The 15,606-nt window shown below is 46.2% G+C and overlaps 1 protein-coding gene across 7 annotated transcripts in view; it reads left to right on the top strand.

Moving 5' to 3' along the window:
* The window catches only part of FXR1 (FMR1 autosomal homolog 1), a 343,266-nt gene that overhangs the window by 275,387 nt on the left and 52,273 nt on the right, over positions 1-15,606 (top strand). For 3 of the 7 annotated variants that reach the window (XM_078665655.1, XM_078665658.1, XM_078665654.1), the window contains exon 15: positions 8,908-8,988. The exons of the other annotated variants lie outside the window; for them this stretch is intronic. In XM_078665655.1, coding sequence (XP_078521781.1) covers positions 8,908-8,988 — 81 coding nt within the window. The remainder of the gene's footprint in view (positions 1-8,907; positions 8,989-15,606) is intronic. 7 annotated transcript variants of the gene reach the window in all.

Raw genomic sequence — 15,606 nt, forward strand, 5'->3', positions numbered from 1 at the left:
CTGTCCTCTTTCTGCTGCTATGCTACACACAGGTTGGCGTCGCTCTATTGCATTTTCAGTGGAATTCGGGGTCTACGGTTGTCCGTAGTACTTCGAAGCATCGGTAGGGGTTCCCTACCGCAAGGCTCTGCCTTTCCCAGGGGCATTTTTCAGCTTTGCTGTGTTCCTCTTTTGTCCATGTTGGCTGCTCTTCTTTTCGCCAGCCACTGTCCCTTGGTACCCCTTGTTCTGTTCCGTTCCGGAATAGTTATTCCGTGGCTGACGCCCTGCCATCGTATAGCGCAACGGCAGAGCCGCTGCACAGCACACTTCTTCAGTGCTTGCACGTAGTGTGGGTTCACCCTGGTCTGTTCTCTAGCTTGGGGTGCCTACGTTCTTTTGTCCGCTTCTGCGGTGACTGGTTCCACCTACCACTCTCCGCAATGGGTAAGGCTTTCTCGTACTTCAGCCCTATCTGGACTTGTCTATATGCGGTGGCGTCTTTGCTGTTTACGTCTATGCTGTTCACTACCTTGTGCCCTCACTTAAGAGGCACTTCCCGAACAGGAGTTTTTTCCTATTCCCCTGTTTTCTGCGCCAGTGTTTTCCATTTGCATTGGGTTCCTGCTGTAACACTCTCAGGGGAAGTGTTCTCTTCAGGATACTCACTTTCTTGGGTAGTCTTGTCTGTGCATCCCTAGGCCATTCCGTTGGCCTGACTGTTTCCACCTTTCTTGTCCTGCTCCATCTCCACGTCTGTCCAGCGGGGGAACGTGGCTCCTCCCGGACTTGTGGCTGATGTTGCTTACAGACCTGAACATTATCCTGTCCAACTCTGCTTCACCAACATTGTTGGTACTTATGGCGTACCCTTGTCTTGTTTTATGCAACACATCCTTTTTAGATGTGTATCTTTCTTAATATATATCTGCTTTCTTCAGTGGAGTTGCGCCGGCAACGTTGTTTGCTGCGGTGTCCGTGTTCTTCGCCCCGGTCTGCTCATGGTGCAACCTCTTGGGTGTGTCTGGGCTGCTCATGCTACCCTACAGGGGGATTTCCCTATACTTAGTGTGGTTCTGGTGTCCACACTGTATGCTTATTAGTATTTCTGACTTCCAAATAAATACCAGTCTTACTGTGGTCGTGTGCTGGTTGTTTCTGCATGTTGCCTTCCGCCCTCTCACATGTCTTGTGAAGGAGCGACTGCATACTGGAGTGGCTTGTGTTTCTGGTAATACCGCCACTTTCTGGCCATGGATCGGCATCCTGCCCATGTTGACCCACGTATCTTAGCTGGTGCAGGATCAACAGTGCTTTTTTCCACTGTTGTACGTACTCTATCGATATGTGCTGACTCTGTCATACAGTTTTGTCCTCTCTCTGGGTCTTGCTTCCTTTGATGCATCGGATCCTGTGGATCCCTCGGACCCTAGGCTCAGTTCATCTTCTTTACGCAGCCCTGAACTCTCACTTCCGCACCGGCCTTTCTGGCTCTGTGCTTCTTTCTCTCCACCCGGTATACACATGAAGGTTTTCGAGCTGTTCTTTCGCGGCTTGTGGCGCCTTTGCCTCTCATTCTTTTCCGCTCTTTCAGAGCTTCATGGTCTAGTGTTGGCTACGTCGGCATTGCTGTCCCCACTGTGTTTCGTCACCTTGTTGACGACTAAGGTCTCTCTGGAACTTGGTGGGGTTCTGTCGCAGACCCACCTCCTCTATGGGTATGGCTTTGGTATCTATTGTATTCTAAGTTAAGGAATCTGCGGCTCGATGTCTCTATCAGATGAACGAGTTACTTACCTTCGGTAACGATGTGTTCGAGGCATGTGGGCTGCTGAATTCATATCTGTGCATAGATCGCCGCCTAGTGTTGGGTCTGGATGATTGCACATTGTTGTCCTGGAAGAGTCTTCGAAGTATCACGAGATAGGTGGCTCCTCCCTCGGACAACAGTGCGCATGGGCATCCTCTCCATCCCCAGATTGTTTTTCTCCGCCATTGGGTTCGGATGTACTTTCCTACTCTCCAAGTTCAGAATCTAGAAAAACTTTTCACAAGGCCAAAAGGCCTTCGGATCCGTCGGTATTGTTCAGCGCTCGGTACCGATACACTTTTTGAACGTTCGTTGCACTCCAGTCGTCGAATTGGGCCGTGAGGCCTTCTCGACACCCCGTGGACCGACCGTCAATGGAACGAAGTCCATTTAAGTACTGCCCGCAGAGCAACTCGAAGTTCCCGCACACCGACAAGCATCCAGTGTGCAACAAATCCCTATCTCCAGACCACAATGAAGATAGTTGCCTAGCCTGAGCCCAGTTCCGATCGAAAAAAACTATCCGGAATCGACGAGCGGCGAGGCAAGAAATGCAAAGGTCGGCGCCAGCACCCGAGAACATCTTTGACGATGCCGGAGATCTAGCAAGCGCAGAGGACTCGGATCAAGATGATCAACAATACTCGGAGCACGACTCTGAATATTACCTCGAGGAAGGAGAACTAATTGTCGACCTCGAGGAGTATTATCAAGACATCGTAGCGGTCGAAGACGACTCCGATGACGACAAGGGGCGAACCATGAGTACACCGCCCCATATAGACACTACACCTCTATCAGAGACTCAGGTCAAGGCATCGACAGCAGGCCTCGTTCTACAGCCCCGCCATACCGCCCGGCTAAGAACACACAAAAAGAACCCTCTGAGACACGATATACGATACCGGTTCAATCGAAAACCGAAACTCGTTGACAATACTGTCTTCGGACCGAATTACGTCGAACCGAAGGGCGTCGACCCGAAGGCCACAGTACGATACAACCTTCGAAGCCAAAGACTATTGAGTCGACATCGAAGACCAAAGCTGTCGTGTCGACGTCGAAGCCGAAAGCCGTCGAGTCAACCTCGAGGCCAAAACACGTGAATCGACACAAAAACAAAAGCACGTCGAATCGCCCCCCAAAAAGCACGTTGAATCGAGCAAACCAGCCTCGGGTGTCGACAAGGGGAAAACACCGGTCGACGAAAGCACAAGGCCTGCGCCCAAGACTACCGTCGAACCGAAACAGAAAGTGGACCAAAGTAAATCGGTCGAGCCAAAGCGCATCGAGCCAAAAAAGGGCGTCGACACAAAAACGCAGGCTCCAAAAACACCTAAAGACACTGTCGAACCGACAACACCGCTCGGTCCGAAAAAGGTGGTGAAGCCAACCAAGGACGTTGAACCGACAAAACCTGTCGAAAAACATCATAAACCGGTCCAAACACCAAAAGGCGTCGACCCGAAAAAAGACAAACCAAAGGCTACAGCACCAAACCCAAGGACTGTGGAAGAGGAACTTATTCATCCAGATCCCTCCACAGAGGACCAGTTAAAACTGTATATTGACCCAAACACTGGTAAAGTGACTGTGTACACCAAAAAGAAAAGACCTCTGCCAACTCAAGACTTTTCTACAATTCCCCTGAAGAAAAAGAGACTGTGCTACCTCTCCTATATTCTTTGAACCTATCACTACAGCTATGCCTCATACCCCATATGCCCCTGCCTCACCAGAACGCTCTGACTACAACCCTGACGAAGATCAGGACGCAGATGTAGGGTTTGGCTATCCACAAAACCCACTCGCAGACCCTCACTCACAGCCATGGGGTGGGGAGGGGAACCAGACACTGAGGGAATTATGCCCATTACAGAGCCTGCAGTTTACCCCACTAAGCCTTCTCCAACAGAAGACACAGTAGCCTTTAATTCACTGCTGGATAGAGCAGCAACCTACCATAATGTAGATATGCACTCTGATGCTGTTGAGGAGGACTTCCTCTTCGATACATTAACAACATCTGAGAGACATGTTAAAACACTCCCAATGCTAAAAGGCGTATTAAAACACGCAAGTGACATTTTTAAGGACACCGCTAGAGCACGGGTCATAAACCCTAAAATTGAAAAGAAGTATAGGGCTGCTCCTATAGACCCTACATATATCAAGGGCCAGCTACCCCTAAACTCCCTAGTGGTATCCAACGCACGTAAGCGTGCCAATTCCCAGACTACTGGAGAGGCTGCCCCTCCAGACAAAGAGTCTAACATCTTTGAGGCATCAGGCAAAAGAGTAGCAGCTCAAGCAGCAAACTCATGGAGAATAGCCAACACACAGGCCTTGCTGGTCAGATATGACAGGGCACACTATGACAGCTTGGAAGAAATTCTCCAACATCTACCTGATCCTTACAAACAGCAGACTGATGAACTCATACAAGAGGGAAAGCTCATCACCAATGCCTCAATTAAATGTGCCTTTGACGCGGCAGACACAGCTGCCAGATCCATCAATACAAGCGTGCTGCTCCGGCGACACGCCTGGCTTCGCATATCGGGCTTTAAAAATGAAGTCCAATCCACAATCCTTAATCAGCCCATCAACCCAGACTTTTTATTTGGTCCAGCAGTTGACTCAATTCTGGACAAAATGAAAAAGATGCTGAAACTGCGAAGTCTATGGGAGCTCTCCAGTCCCAACAACATCGGGGCTCCTTTCGTCGCTCCAATTATAGAGGAGGAGCGCGTAATAATGCATCACAGCAATCCTCCAACTACAAAAGTAACACACAATCCACATACAACAAAAACACCAACAGGGGTGGATACAGAGGAAACAACACCAAGGGAAGAGGTCGTGGAGGCAATGCAAATAGATCCTCCACTAACACCAAGCAGTGACTTCTTACCACTACCTCCAGACCATATAACACCAGTCGGGGGAAGAATACAACGATTTCTGCCAGTTTGGTTAAATATCACAACAGACAAATGGGTCAGGCAAATTATTCAACATGGCTATTGCCTCGAACTCACCTCACCCCCACCCAACATACCACCCGTGCACCGTCCAATGTCACAGGAACATATTACGCTACTACAGCAAGAGGTCATCAGTATGCTACAAAAGGGGGCCATAGAACCAGTCCCACTACAACATCAGGGAACAGGAGTATACGCTCTATACTTCCTTATTCCAAAAAAGGACGGGTCTCTCAGGCCAATATTGGACCTCAGGCCCCTCAACCTGTACATTTTGTCGGAGCATTTCCACCTGCTCACTCTCCAGCAAGTCTTACCACTGCTTTGCCAGGGAGACTTCTTAGCAACATTAGACCTCAAGGACGCATACTTTCATATCCCAATACACCCTGCTCACAGAAAGGGGCAGATTTATGAGGCACTTGCGCCACGTTTACGCCGCTGTTGCGTCACGCAAGGCGGCGTAAACGTGGCGCATCCCTACGAACAATTTACAATGTGACGCATCTAGGCAGATGCGTCACGTTGTAAAGCCCTGTGCCGCTTGTGGGCGATCCGGCGCAGGGTGGGCGTTCCGGGGCAGGTGCGCCTCGCAAAAGTGGCTGAGTGAAATCTATAAGATTTCACTCAGTCACTTTCTGGCCAATGCTGCGTCAAAAGCCTGCGCCTGCTTGAAGCAGGCGTAGGTCTTGACGCAGCATTGTTAAGATGGGGCACCCCCGAGCCTTGCTGGAGCTGCGTCGCGCTTGCGACGCAACTCCAGCAATGCGTCACCTTTACGGCACAGATGCGTCACGCATCTGTGCCGTTTTGGCCCCATGGTGCGCCGCATTATAAATGCGGCGCACCATGAGTGGCGGAGCTGTGGCGCACTGTGGCGCACATTAACTGGCGCATCCCTGGGGATGCGCCAGTTAACATAAATCTGCCCCAATGTATTTAAGGTTCACCCTTCAGGGACAACACTACCAGTTCAAAGTCCTACCATTTGGTGGCACAACAGCTCCAAGAAAGTTCACCAAATGTCTAGCTACAGTGGCAGCACATCTCAGACGGCAACACATCCATGTGTACCCCTATCTGGACGATTGGCTAATACACGCGCCAACAGCCCAGCAATGTGCCAACCACATGTCACAGACCATACATCTCCTGCACAGTTTAGGATTCTCGTTAAACTACCCAAAATCACATCTACAACCCTCCCACGTCCAACAATACCTGGGAGCAACCATAGATACACTGGCAGCAAAAGCATATCCCAACTCAGAAAGAATCAAGGGAATGCAAGCGTTGATACAAAAGTTCAGACCCCAACACTCACTACCAGCTCGAGTGTTTATGCAGCTAATAGGCATGATGGCATCGTGCATATTCATAGTCTCTCATGGCAGACTACATATGCGTCCGCTCCAAGAATGCCTATCAAGACAGTGGAACCAGGCTCACGGGCAATTAAAAGACCTAGTGTTGGTGACCAGTCGGGCATACAACTCACTGCATTGGTGGAATCCACAAAACCTTTGCAAGGGACGACTGTTCCAAGAGCCTGTACCACAAGTAGTGTTAACCGCGGACGCCTCTCTCATGGGATGGGGAGCTCATGTCCTACACTACACAGTACAGGGACTCTGGACTGTACAGCAAAAGAAAATGCATATCAACCTTCTAGAGTTGATGGCAGTCTTTCTAGCCCTAAAAGCTTTCCAGAGACACTTATGCAACAAAGCTGTGCTGATCCGGACGGACAACATGACAGCTATGTATTACATTCAAAAACAGGGGGGAACACACTCGCCACAGATGTCGCACCTAGCTCAAGCAATGTGGAAATGGGCCATTCAAAGGAACATGTTTCTCATGGCAGAACACCTCCCAGGCAAGAACAATCAGGTAGCCGACCTGCTCAGCAGGCACAGCCAACAGATGCACGAATGGGAAATTCACCCCAAAGTGCTCCAACCATTCTTCCGGAAGTGGGGACACCCGGAAATAGACCTGTTTGCCACAAGCAAAAACGCAAAATGCCAGTTCTTTGCCGCCAGGTTCCCACATCCGCAATCACAAGGGAATGCGATATGGATGAACTGGTCAGGCAAATTTGCATACGCTTTTCCCCCAGCTCCACTAATACAGCTGGTGGCACGCAAAATGCGCCAACATTCCCTGACACTAATCCTGGTTGCTCCCACATGGGCGAGGCAACCATGGTACACAACGTTCCTAGAACTGTCAGTGGTGGCTCATCAAAGACTGCGACTCACACCCAGTCTTCTAACTCAGAACCATGGCGAAATCCAACACCCAGATCCGCAACAGCTGAACCTGGCGATCTGGCTCCTGAAATCCTAGAGTTTGGATACCTCAACTTGCCTCCAGACTGCATGAATATTATCAAAGAGGCAAGAAAACCCACTACCAGAGCATGTTATGCATCAAAGTGGAAACGTTTTGTCATTTACTGTAATAACAATGACATTAACCCACTTGATGCTTCCACTCAAAATATCATTTGCTATCTATTGCACATACAACGCTGCAATTTAGCCTATTCATCCATCAGGATACATTTAGCTGCGTTAGCAGCATATCTGAAAAACAGGCAACACATTTCACTATTTAGGGTGCCAGCAATTAAAGCGTTTATGGAAGGACTTAAACGCGTCATTCCTCCAAGACACCCAACATCACCAGCCTGGAATCTAAACGTTGTTTTAACCAGACTTATGGGACCACTTTTTGAACCACTACACTCATGCGAAATACCGTTTCTTACTTGGAAGGTGGCTTTCCTTATTGCCATTACTTCGCTTAGAAGAGTTAGCGAGCTGCAAGCCCTAACTATTCAAGAGCCATTCATTCAAGTACACGCAAATAGAGTAGTTCTCAGAACAAACCCTAAATTCATGCCAAAGGTGGTATCCCATTTCCATATAAATCAAACTATAGAACTGCCAGTGTTCTTTCAGAACCCACAGACAGTAGCTGAAAGGGCATTGCATACTCTAGATGTAAAAAGAGCCCTACTCTACTATATAGATAGAACTAAGGCATTTCGGAAAACAAAACAGTTGTTTGTTGCTTTCTCACCACAACACAAAGGCAACCCTATTTCAAAGTCAGGTATAGCCAGATGGATCGTTAAGTGCATTCAGATATGCTACTTAAAGGCAAATCGCACCTTAACAGTTCCCCCTAGGGCGCATTCCACACTCAAGCTAGGGGCATCCATGGCTTTCCTAGGAAATATTCCTTTACACGAAATTTGTAGAGCAGCCACATGGTCAACAACACATACATTTACAAAACACTATTGTGTTGATGTACATTCAAAACAGCAAGCTGCTGTAGGCCAAGCTGTTCTCAAAACTCTCTTCCAGACTGCTGCAGCTGACACAGGTGGCCACCGCTAGGGGAGATACTGCTATACATTCTATGCACAGATATGAATTCAGCATGCCACATTCCTCGAACGAAATATGCTACTTACCAGTATGCATCTGTTCTTGGCATGTAGGGCTGCTGACATTCATATCGCCCACCCACCTCCCCGGTGCCTGTTGCAGCTGTAGCATTCACTCTTTGCATGGCCATCTCTTACTGTACTATACTCCATCTCTGCCACAATGGCGAAAAACAATCTGGGGATGGAGAAGATGCCCATGCGCACTGCAGTCCGAGGGAGGAGCCACCTATCTCGTGATACTTCGAAGACTCTTCCCTAAGTAGTTGGCTATAGGATATATTCAGTGGATTCATGTAAATACTTAACTTAATCAGCAATGTATTCTGCTGGGATGAAACTACTACATATGGCTGTATTATAATGCATTCAAATCCCAGTACAGAATGAAATATACATTTATGAAATTAAAGAAGCTATCCATTTTACAGGTGAGTATCGTATGTACCACATGCTAAGTTTTCATAAATGTATGCATATCCGCGGTAATGTACTATCATTATACCTTAATGTTATAGCAATCCCCCCAGATTTTATTCTGTAGTTGTTCCACTGTTTGTATTTTATGTCTTAATTTTATTGTGTACGTTGTGTTAGTCTTTCTGCTTTGCAAACAATGTTCTGTTGTAGAGATCTTAAAAGGTTTATGGTAAACTTTGCTGTTGCAGATGATAGTGAAATTAAACCCCAGCGACGCAATCGTAGCCGCAGGCGTCGCTTCAGGGGTCAGGCAGAAGATAAACAGACAGGTAAATGAGTGGAGGAATGATTAACTAAAACTGCACAAGCATGAACAGATGTGTAGCATTGTACTTTTTGTTGCACTTTGTAACATTTGCCTACTAATTAGGTTGTTCTTCATAGTAAGCAGTTGCAGTAATGACCTCCTAATTTACTAATTGCTGGAAGTTAAGCCATGATTCTGCTGTATGGAAACATCAGGCTTATTCAAAAAATACCTTAATAATACCTCACAAGCATGCTAGATGGTTTTCGGATGTGGGTTTTACATGCACATTGTCAATTGCATACTAATACTTATGATCTGAAAGCATCTTGCCTATTTTAATGACAGTGTTGTTTTGTCATTATTTTCCAAGTGGACAAAGGCCTTAAGAAAATATTATAAAAAGCTGTAATACTTTGATGGGAAAGACATTTGTTAAATGAGAAATGGCTCTTTCTACGGACAGATGCATAGGACAATGGCACAAAGTCGTTCTGCCCAGAAGAGTCTTGTAAATAGGAGTTCAAATCTTGGAGAAAAAAAAATACACCAGTGAGCTGACCTGACAGTAGTAGCTGAAGTACCTTTCTAGGTTTTCATTTCCAGCAGACTTTTATTTGCATAGAGCTGCGGAAGATGACTTATAAAGTCTAGGTCTGCAACGTGAATCTTTTCTAGATTCATATGCTGGCCCAGTGGTAAAATATTTTGCACTTTTAGTAGTCTATTTCATCATTGATTTAATAGCGCCTGGCATTCTGTTTTTAGAACTCATATGCAGGTGTCCAAGTGAGCTAAATCTAAGGGGGAATCACATTTCTGCCATCTTTCAAGGAGCTCTAGAAAAAGTGTCTTTCAAATCTTTTAATGCTGCAGCCTGTTTATATATATATATATATATATATATATATATATATATATATATATATATATATATATATATATATATATATATATATATATATATATATATATATATTCACTGAAAAAACCAGGTTTCAGGCCTTATATAGTTAGGAATTAGCATTTAAGAAACCTTTGAAATTCACTCAAAAAACTATAAGTTTTAGGGGTGTCATCAGTGATGTCATCAGTGATGTCACTGACCATGTCATGAATGATCTAATATGTGACATCATCAGCAGTGGATTGCGGGTGCGCGAAATATAGTTAGTACAACTAACTATATAGGAGCAATTTCAATGGTTTTGTATGAGTGAAATGTCCAGCTAACTATAACACCCCTAAAACTTATAGTTTTTTGAGTGAATTTCAAAGGTTTTTTAAATGCTAATTCCTAACTATATAAGGCCTGAAACCTATGGTTTTTTCAGTGAATTTCAAAGGTTTTTTAAATGCTAATTCCTAACTATATAAGGCCTGAAACCTATGTTTTTTTTAGCGAATTTGCAAGGTTTTTTAAATGCTAATTCCGAACTATATAAGGCCTGAAACCTATGTTTTTTTCAGCGAATTTGCAAGGTTTTTTAAATGCTAATTCCTAACTATAGAAGGCATGAAACCTGTTTTTTTAGTGAATTTCAATGGTTTTTTAAATGCTAATTCGTAACTATATCAGGCCTGAAATTTATGGGTTTTTTATTAAATTTCGAAGATTTTTTAAATGACAATTTTTAAATGTATTGTTTTTTTTTTCATACTGATTTACTACATTTTTGCAGGCAGGTGTTCAGAGGGCACGCCCCCTTTTTTACAACACTCTGCAGCGCAACCCCTGGCGCGTTTGCAGAGGAGGAACTAATTCCCCTTGCATACTGGGGGTCCCTGGGGGGCAACTAGCCCACCAGGAGCCTCCAGTATAAGCCAGTGGGCTGCATTGCAGAGAGGTGTAAAGAGGCCACACCCTTTTTTTACACCTCTCTGCAACGCCGCCCTCGGGCGTGTTTGCAGAGGGGGAACTAATTCCCCTTGCATTCTGGGGGTCCCTGGGGGGCAACTAACCCACCAGGAGCCTCCAGTATGCGCCACGGGGCTGCTTTGCTTTGCCCCGGAGGGCAGCGGTCCCCGGGGCAGTGTAGGGGGGATTGGGCACCCCCCACACTTCTTTATCACTATGCCCCCGCAATTTGGTACCCCTTGGGGGTAATTTTTAAATAAACATACCGGGTTTTAAAAAAAAAAACATTTTTGGCCTTGGGGGTCCTTGTGGGACCCCCTGAGAAGACCTAGGGGGTCAGGGTGCTTCTACCCTGCCCCCTTTTTTTTTCTACACGTTTTTTTTCTGCTTTCTTGTGCCTTGGTTCTACCGAGGCACAAGATGGCTGCCAACACTTCCTGGTTTGGAGTGTTGACAGACAGTGGCAGCCAATCAGCATGCAGCTCGTACTCGGGAAGGTACAGAGTACAGTAAGCTTACAGTGCACGCACGGTGCAATGCCTATAGATATAGATATTTTTTCAAATACCATTTTCTCAAAAACTACTGGAGGGATTTACACCATTTAAACAAAAGACCGTATTGCGTACCAGTCCCTACCATTTTGCCAAGTTTGGTGTAATTCCGTTCAGCCGTTCGGGCTGTAGCCTTGTCTAATCGTCCTATGGAAAATTGCATGGGGGAAAACACGTTTTGGGACCCCTTTTTTCTCGGGCCCCTGCTTCACGAATCCCCCCGAAACTTTCAGGGAAGGAGCGGAGCGTAACGGGCCATCTTCTTTGAGAAAATCGCATACATTCATTAACCGGCGCCAAAGTTATTCCCAATAGAATGTTGCGGATTTCCTATGGAAACTAGGTCCTAACTATATATATATATATATATATATATATATATATATATATATATATATAAAACATTTCGGAGGTATATATATATCTCAGAAATGCTGGGGGGATTTAAAATGCATTTGCCGCAGTTTTAATAAAAGTGCTTCCAAGATTCCCTGCGTGGCCTTTGGTCTTTAGTCAGGAGGAGGTTTTCGTGATTTGGTACGCGTCAGCCAAAGACGCGTTTCAGAGGCCCCCGCTGCGTGTTGGCTGGGACATCACTTGTTCCTGCTACGGCGGTTTCGTGTTGTTTTCCAAAGTGTTGGAATGGTCTCAGCCGCCTATGAGTTTGGGAGAAGAATGGGCGGAACACTGAGGTCATTGACTCTTTGCCGGGCGGAATGGATTGTTATCTCTGCCCTCGCCTGAATGAATCCTGAGCTTGGGGGCTGCAGCGGTTTTGGGGACCCAAGGAGGCCTTTTAATTTCAACTTAAGTGGAAATTGGCTTTCACGGACACCGCGATCCTGCTTGCGGCTGACCACTTGGCAGTACAGACCCCACGCACCACCTACGTCGGCAAAAGTGCATCTTGGGACTTGCAGTTCACTAGAATCCCGTGAACTGTAAATGGGTGAGCGATCACTTGATGGGGCGGACCGGTTTCCACCAATGGAAACATGGCAGGACTCCTATAATGCGGTGGGTGGCAGCCTCCTTATCACTTTGGCACGGAAGAAGGCTGGAAGGGTTGAAATGCATTTGCAGCAGTTTTAATATAAGTGCTTCCAAGATTCCCCTGCGTGGCCTCTGCTCTTTCGTCAGGAGGAGGTTTTGGTGATATATATATATATATATATATATATATATATATTTCTTCCAAACTGCCTCCAAATGTAGAGATCAGGCTCGGACACCCAGGTTGACTTGCAAAAAACAATTTATTGGCAAGTATTTTCCACTTGCCAATAAATTGTTTTTTGCAAGTCAACCTGGGTGTCCGAGCTTTATCTCTACATTTGGAGGCAGTTTGGAAGAAAGCTATTGGTATGCCGGTACGGGACTCGGACAGCCCATGATCTTGTATCCGGCATTGGTGTAAAGTATCTATCTATCTATCTATCTATCTATCTATCTATCTATCTATCTATCTATCTATCTATCTATCTATCTATCTATCTATCTATCTATCCTTCCTTTCTTGCTTCCCTGTGATGATTAGAAAATAACATTCAGAAATGCAGGGTTTATCAAATATTCAAAGTATGTATGAAAGCTATATTTTTTTATACTGCAATTTCGTAAAATATGCTCCCTGAAAAAATATCTGATCAAGTACGTTTTAATGTTTCGTAAGCTGTATTACAGATGGCGCCGACAAATCTCCAATTCCTTTTCTGTAACAATAGGACAATCTATTACAATATAACAAATGATACCATTGTTAAACAAAAAAGGAAAGGAAAGTAAAGTTATGAATCAATCATAGCATTTGTAAAGCGCACTACATCCCCGTGAGGGTCTCCGGGCGCTAGGGGGGGGAATGCTGCTACTGTTCGAATAGCCAGGTCTTGAGGAGTCTCCTGAAGGTTAGAAGGTCTTCAGTCTGCCGTAGGCGGATGGGGAGGGTGTTCCACGTCTTGGCGGCGAGGTGGGAGAATGATCTGCCGCCGGTGGTCACTTTTTGGATGAGGGGGACAGTGGCGAGGGTGTGGTCTGCGGAGCTGGCGGTTGGGGGAGTAGAGGCCGAGTCATCTGTTGAGGTACGCTGGTCCGGTGTCATGGAGTGCCTTGTGTGCGTGGGTGAGGAGCTTGAAGGTTATCTTGATGATGGGGAGTCAGTGCAGGTCTTTCAGGTGGGGTGTGATGTGGCTGCGGCGGGTAATGTTGAGGATCAGGCGTGCGGAGGTGTTCTGGATGCGTGTCAGGAGTTTGGCCGGGGCTCCTGCGTTGAGTGCATTGCCGTAGTCCAGTCTATTGCTGACATGGGCCTGGGTGACCATCCTTCTAGTTTCGGTGGGGATCCACTTGAAGATCCTGCAAAGCAGGAGGAGGGTGTTGAAGCAGGAGGAGGAGACGGCGTTGACCTGCTTTGTCATTGAGAGTGTGGAGTTGAAGATGTCCCCTAGGTTTCGTGTGTGCTTGGTGGGTGTAGGGGGTGCTCCTAGTGCCGACGGCCACCAGGAATCATCCCAGGCCGAGGGGGTGAAGCCGAGGATGAGGATCTCCGTCTTGTCCGAGTTCAGCTTCAGTCGGCTGTTCCTCATCCAGTCGGCGTCGGCCTTCTTTCCTTCGTGGAGGTTGGTTTTGGCGGTGTGGGGGTCCTTGGTGAGCGAGAGGATCAGCTGGGTCTCGTCGGCGTAGTAGATGATGTTTAGGTCGTGCTGTCGGGCGACGTAGGCGAGTGATGCCATGTAGACGTTGAACAGCGTTGGGCTGAGAGATGAGCCTTGGGGTACGCCGCAGATGAACTTGGTGGCTTCGGAGCGGAAGGGGGAGGCGGATGCTCTGGGTTCTCCCTGAGAGGAAGGAGGTGGTCCATTCCAGGGCCTTCTCTTGGATTCCGGCGTCGTGGAGGCTCTTAGTGTGCGGTGGCAGACTGTCGAAAGCGGCTGACAGGTCCAGGAGGATGAGGGCCACGGTTTCTCCGTTGTCGAGTATGATCCGGATGTCGTCAGTGGCGGCGATTAAGGCAGTTTCGGTGCTGTGGTTGCTGCGGAACCCGGACTGGGACGGGTCCAGGATGTTGTTCTCTTCGAGGAAGCTGGTCAGTTGTTCGTTGACGGCCTTTTCGATGACCTTCGCAGGGAGATGGGTCGGAAGTTCATAAGGGCCTTGGGGTCCGCCTTGGGTTTCTTTAATAAGGCGTTGATCTCTGCGTGCTTCCAGAGAACAGAAGATCCATTCCGAAATACTTTCGAGCGGTAATTATTTTCAGAGCTTCTTTTCTCCGGTACGTCAAAGTTTGATCTTTGTGGCGACCAGTCATAAACTCCTCTGAGATCACAATGACTGTTAATATTATAATATACATAAAGACAGTATAAGATCCACAGGGGAAAACAGACTTGCAACTGGAAGGTGGTGACGTTAATTGTAAATGTTTAGAGTTTCGCCAACGGGTCACCAACTTCTCTGAGGTCAAGTACTGTGTCAGTATTATAATATACAAAGTCACAGTATATGAGCTCAAAGGAGCCAGAAAAGGAGCAATGTTTGATGTAATCTGTCTGTTTCTGAAAACAAGCTGATGACGTTACAGAAAAAAAGGCAAAAACATGCAATAACATTTTTTTCTACATATAACAGTTTAAATATTGACAAATCGCTTCGTATTATAAATATCTTCTATGCTATAATCAAACATCGTACAACTCCGAAATATGTTTTGTTGGGGCAAAACAAGAATCTGACGCTTGAAAAGGGAACTTGCATCACAGAATGAGCACGGAGAAATAACTCGCAAAAACGAAACTAATCGCAGAACGGGTGTGATTTATATAGTTTTTGGTTATTGAGTAGTCTATGGAAGGAAGATGCGGCTATGCCCATTTAGATGTCATGTTTAACTGTTTAACTCGTTTTAACTGTTTAACTTGTGCATGTGTACATACGTTGGATAGTTTAAAAACTGTTACCCGGCAAACTGTTTCATTTGCATTCTCATGATTAAAAACATCTAAATAGAAGACATAAAAAAAATATCGTACACAATAGCAGAAGAAGAAAAAAAGGAGCTAATATTTGTCATAACGATGCTGTTAAATTTAAAAAATACCACCATTTGTAAAGCGTAAAGCTACCCTCGGAAAGGTGTGCCGGCGCTCGGGGGCGTTGGGTAGATTAAGCAAGGTGTAACCCACCGTAAGATAGTGGTGGACTAAGATGCTGCTTCAGTCGGGAATCGAACTTT

Source organism: Lissotriton helveticus, chromosome 11, assembly GCF_964261635.1.
Source record: "Lissotriton helveticus chromosome 11, aLisHel1.1, whole genome shotgun sequence".
Classification (NCBI taxonomy): domain Eukaryota; kingdom Metazoa; phylum Chordata; class Amphibia; order Caudata; family Salamandridae; genus Lissotriton; species Lissotriton helveticus.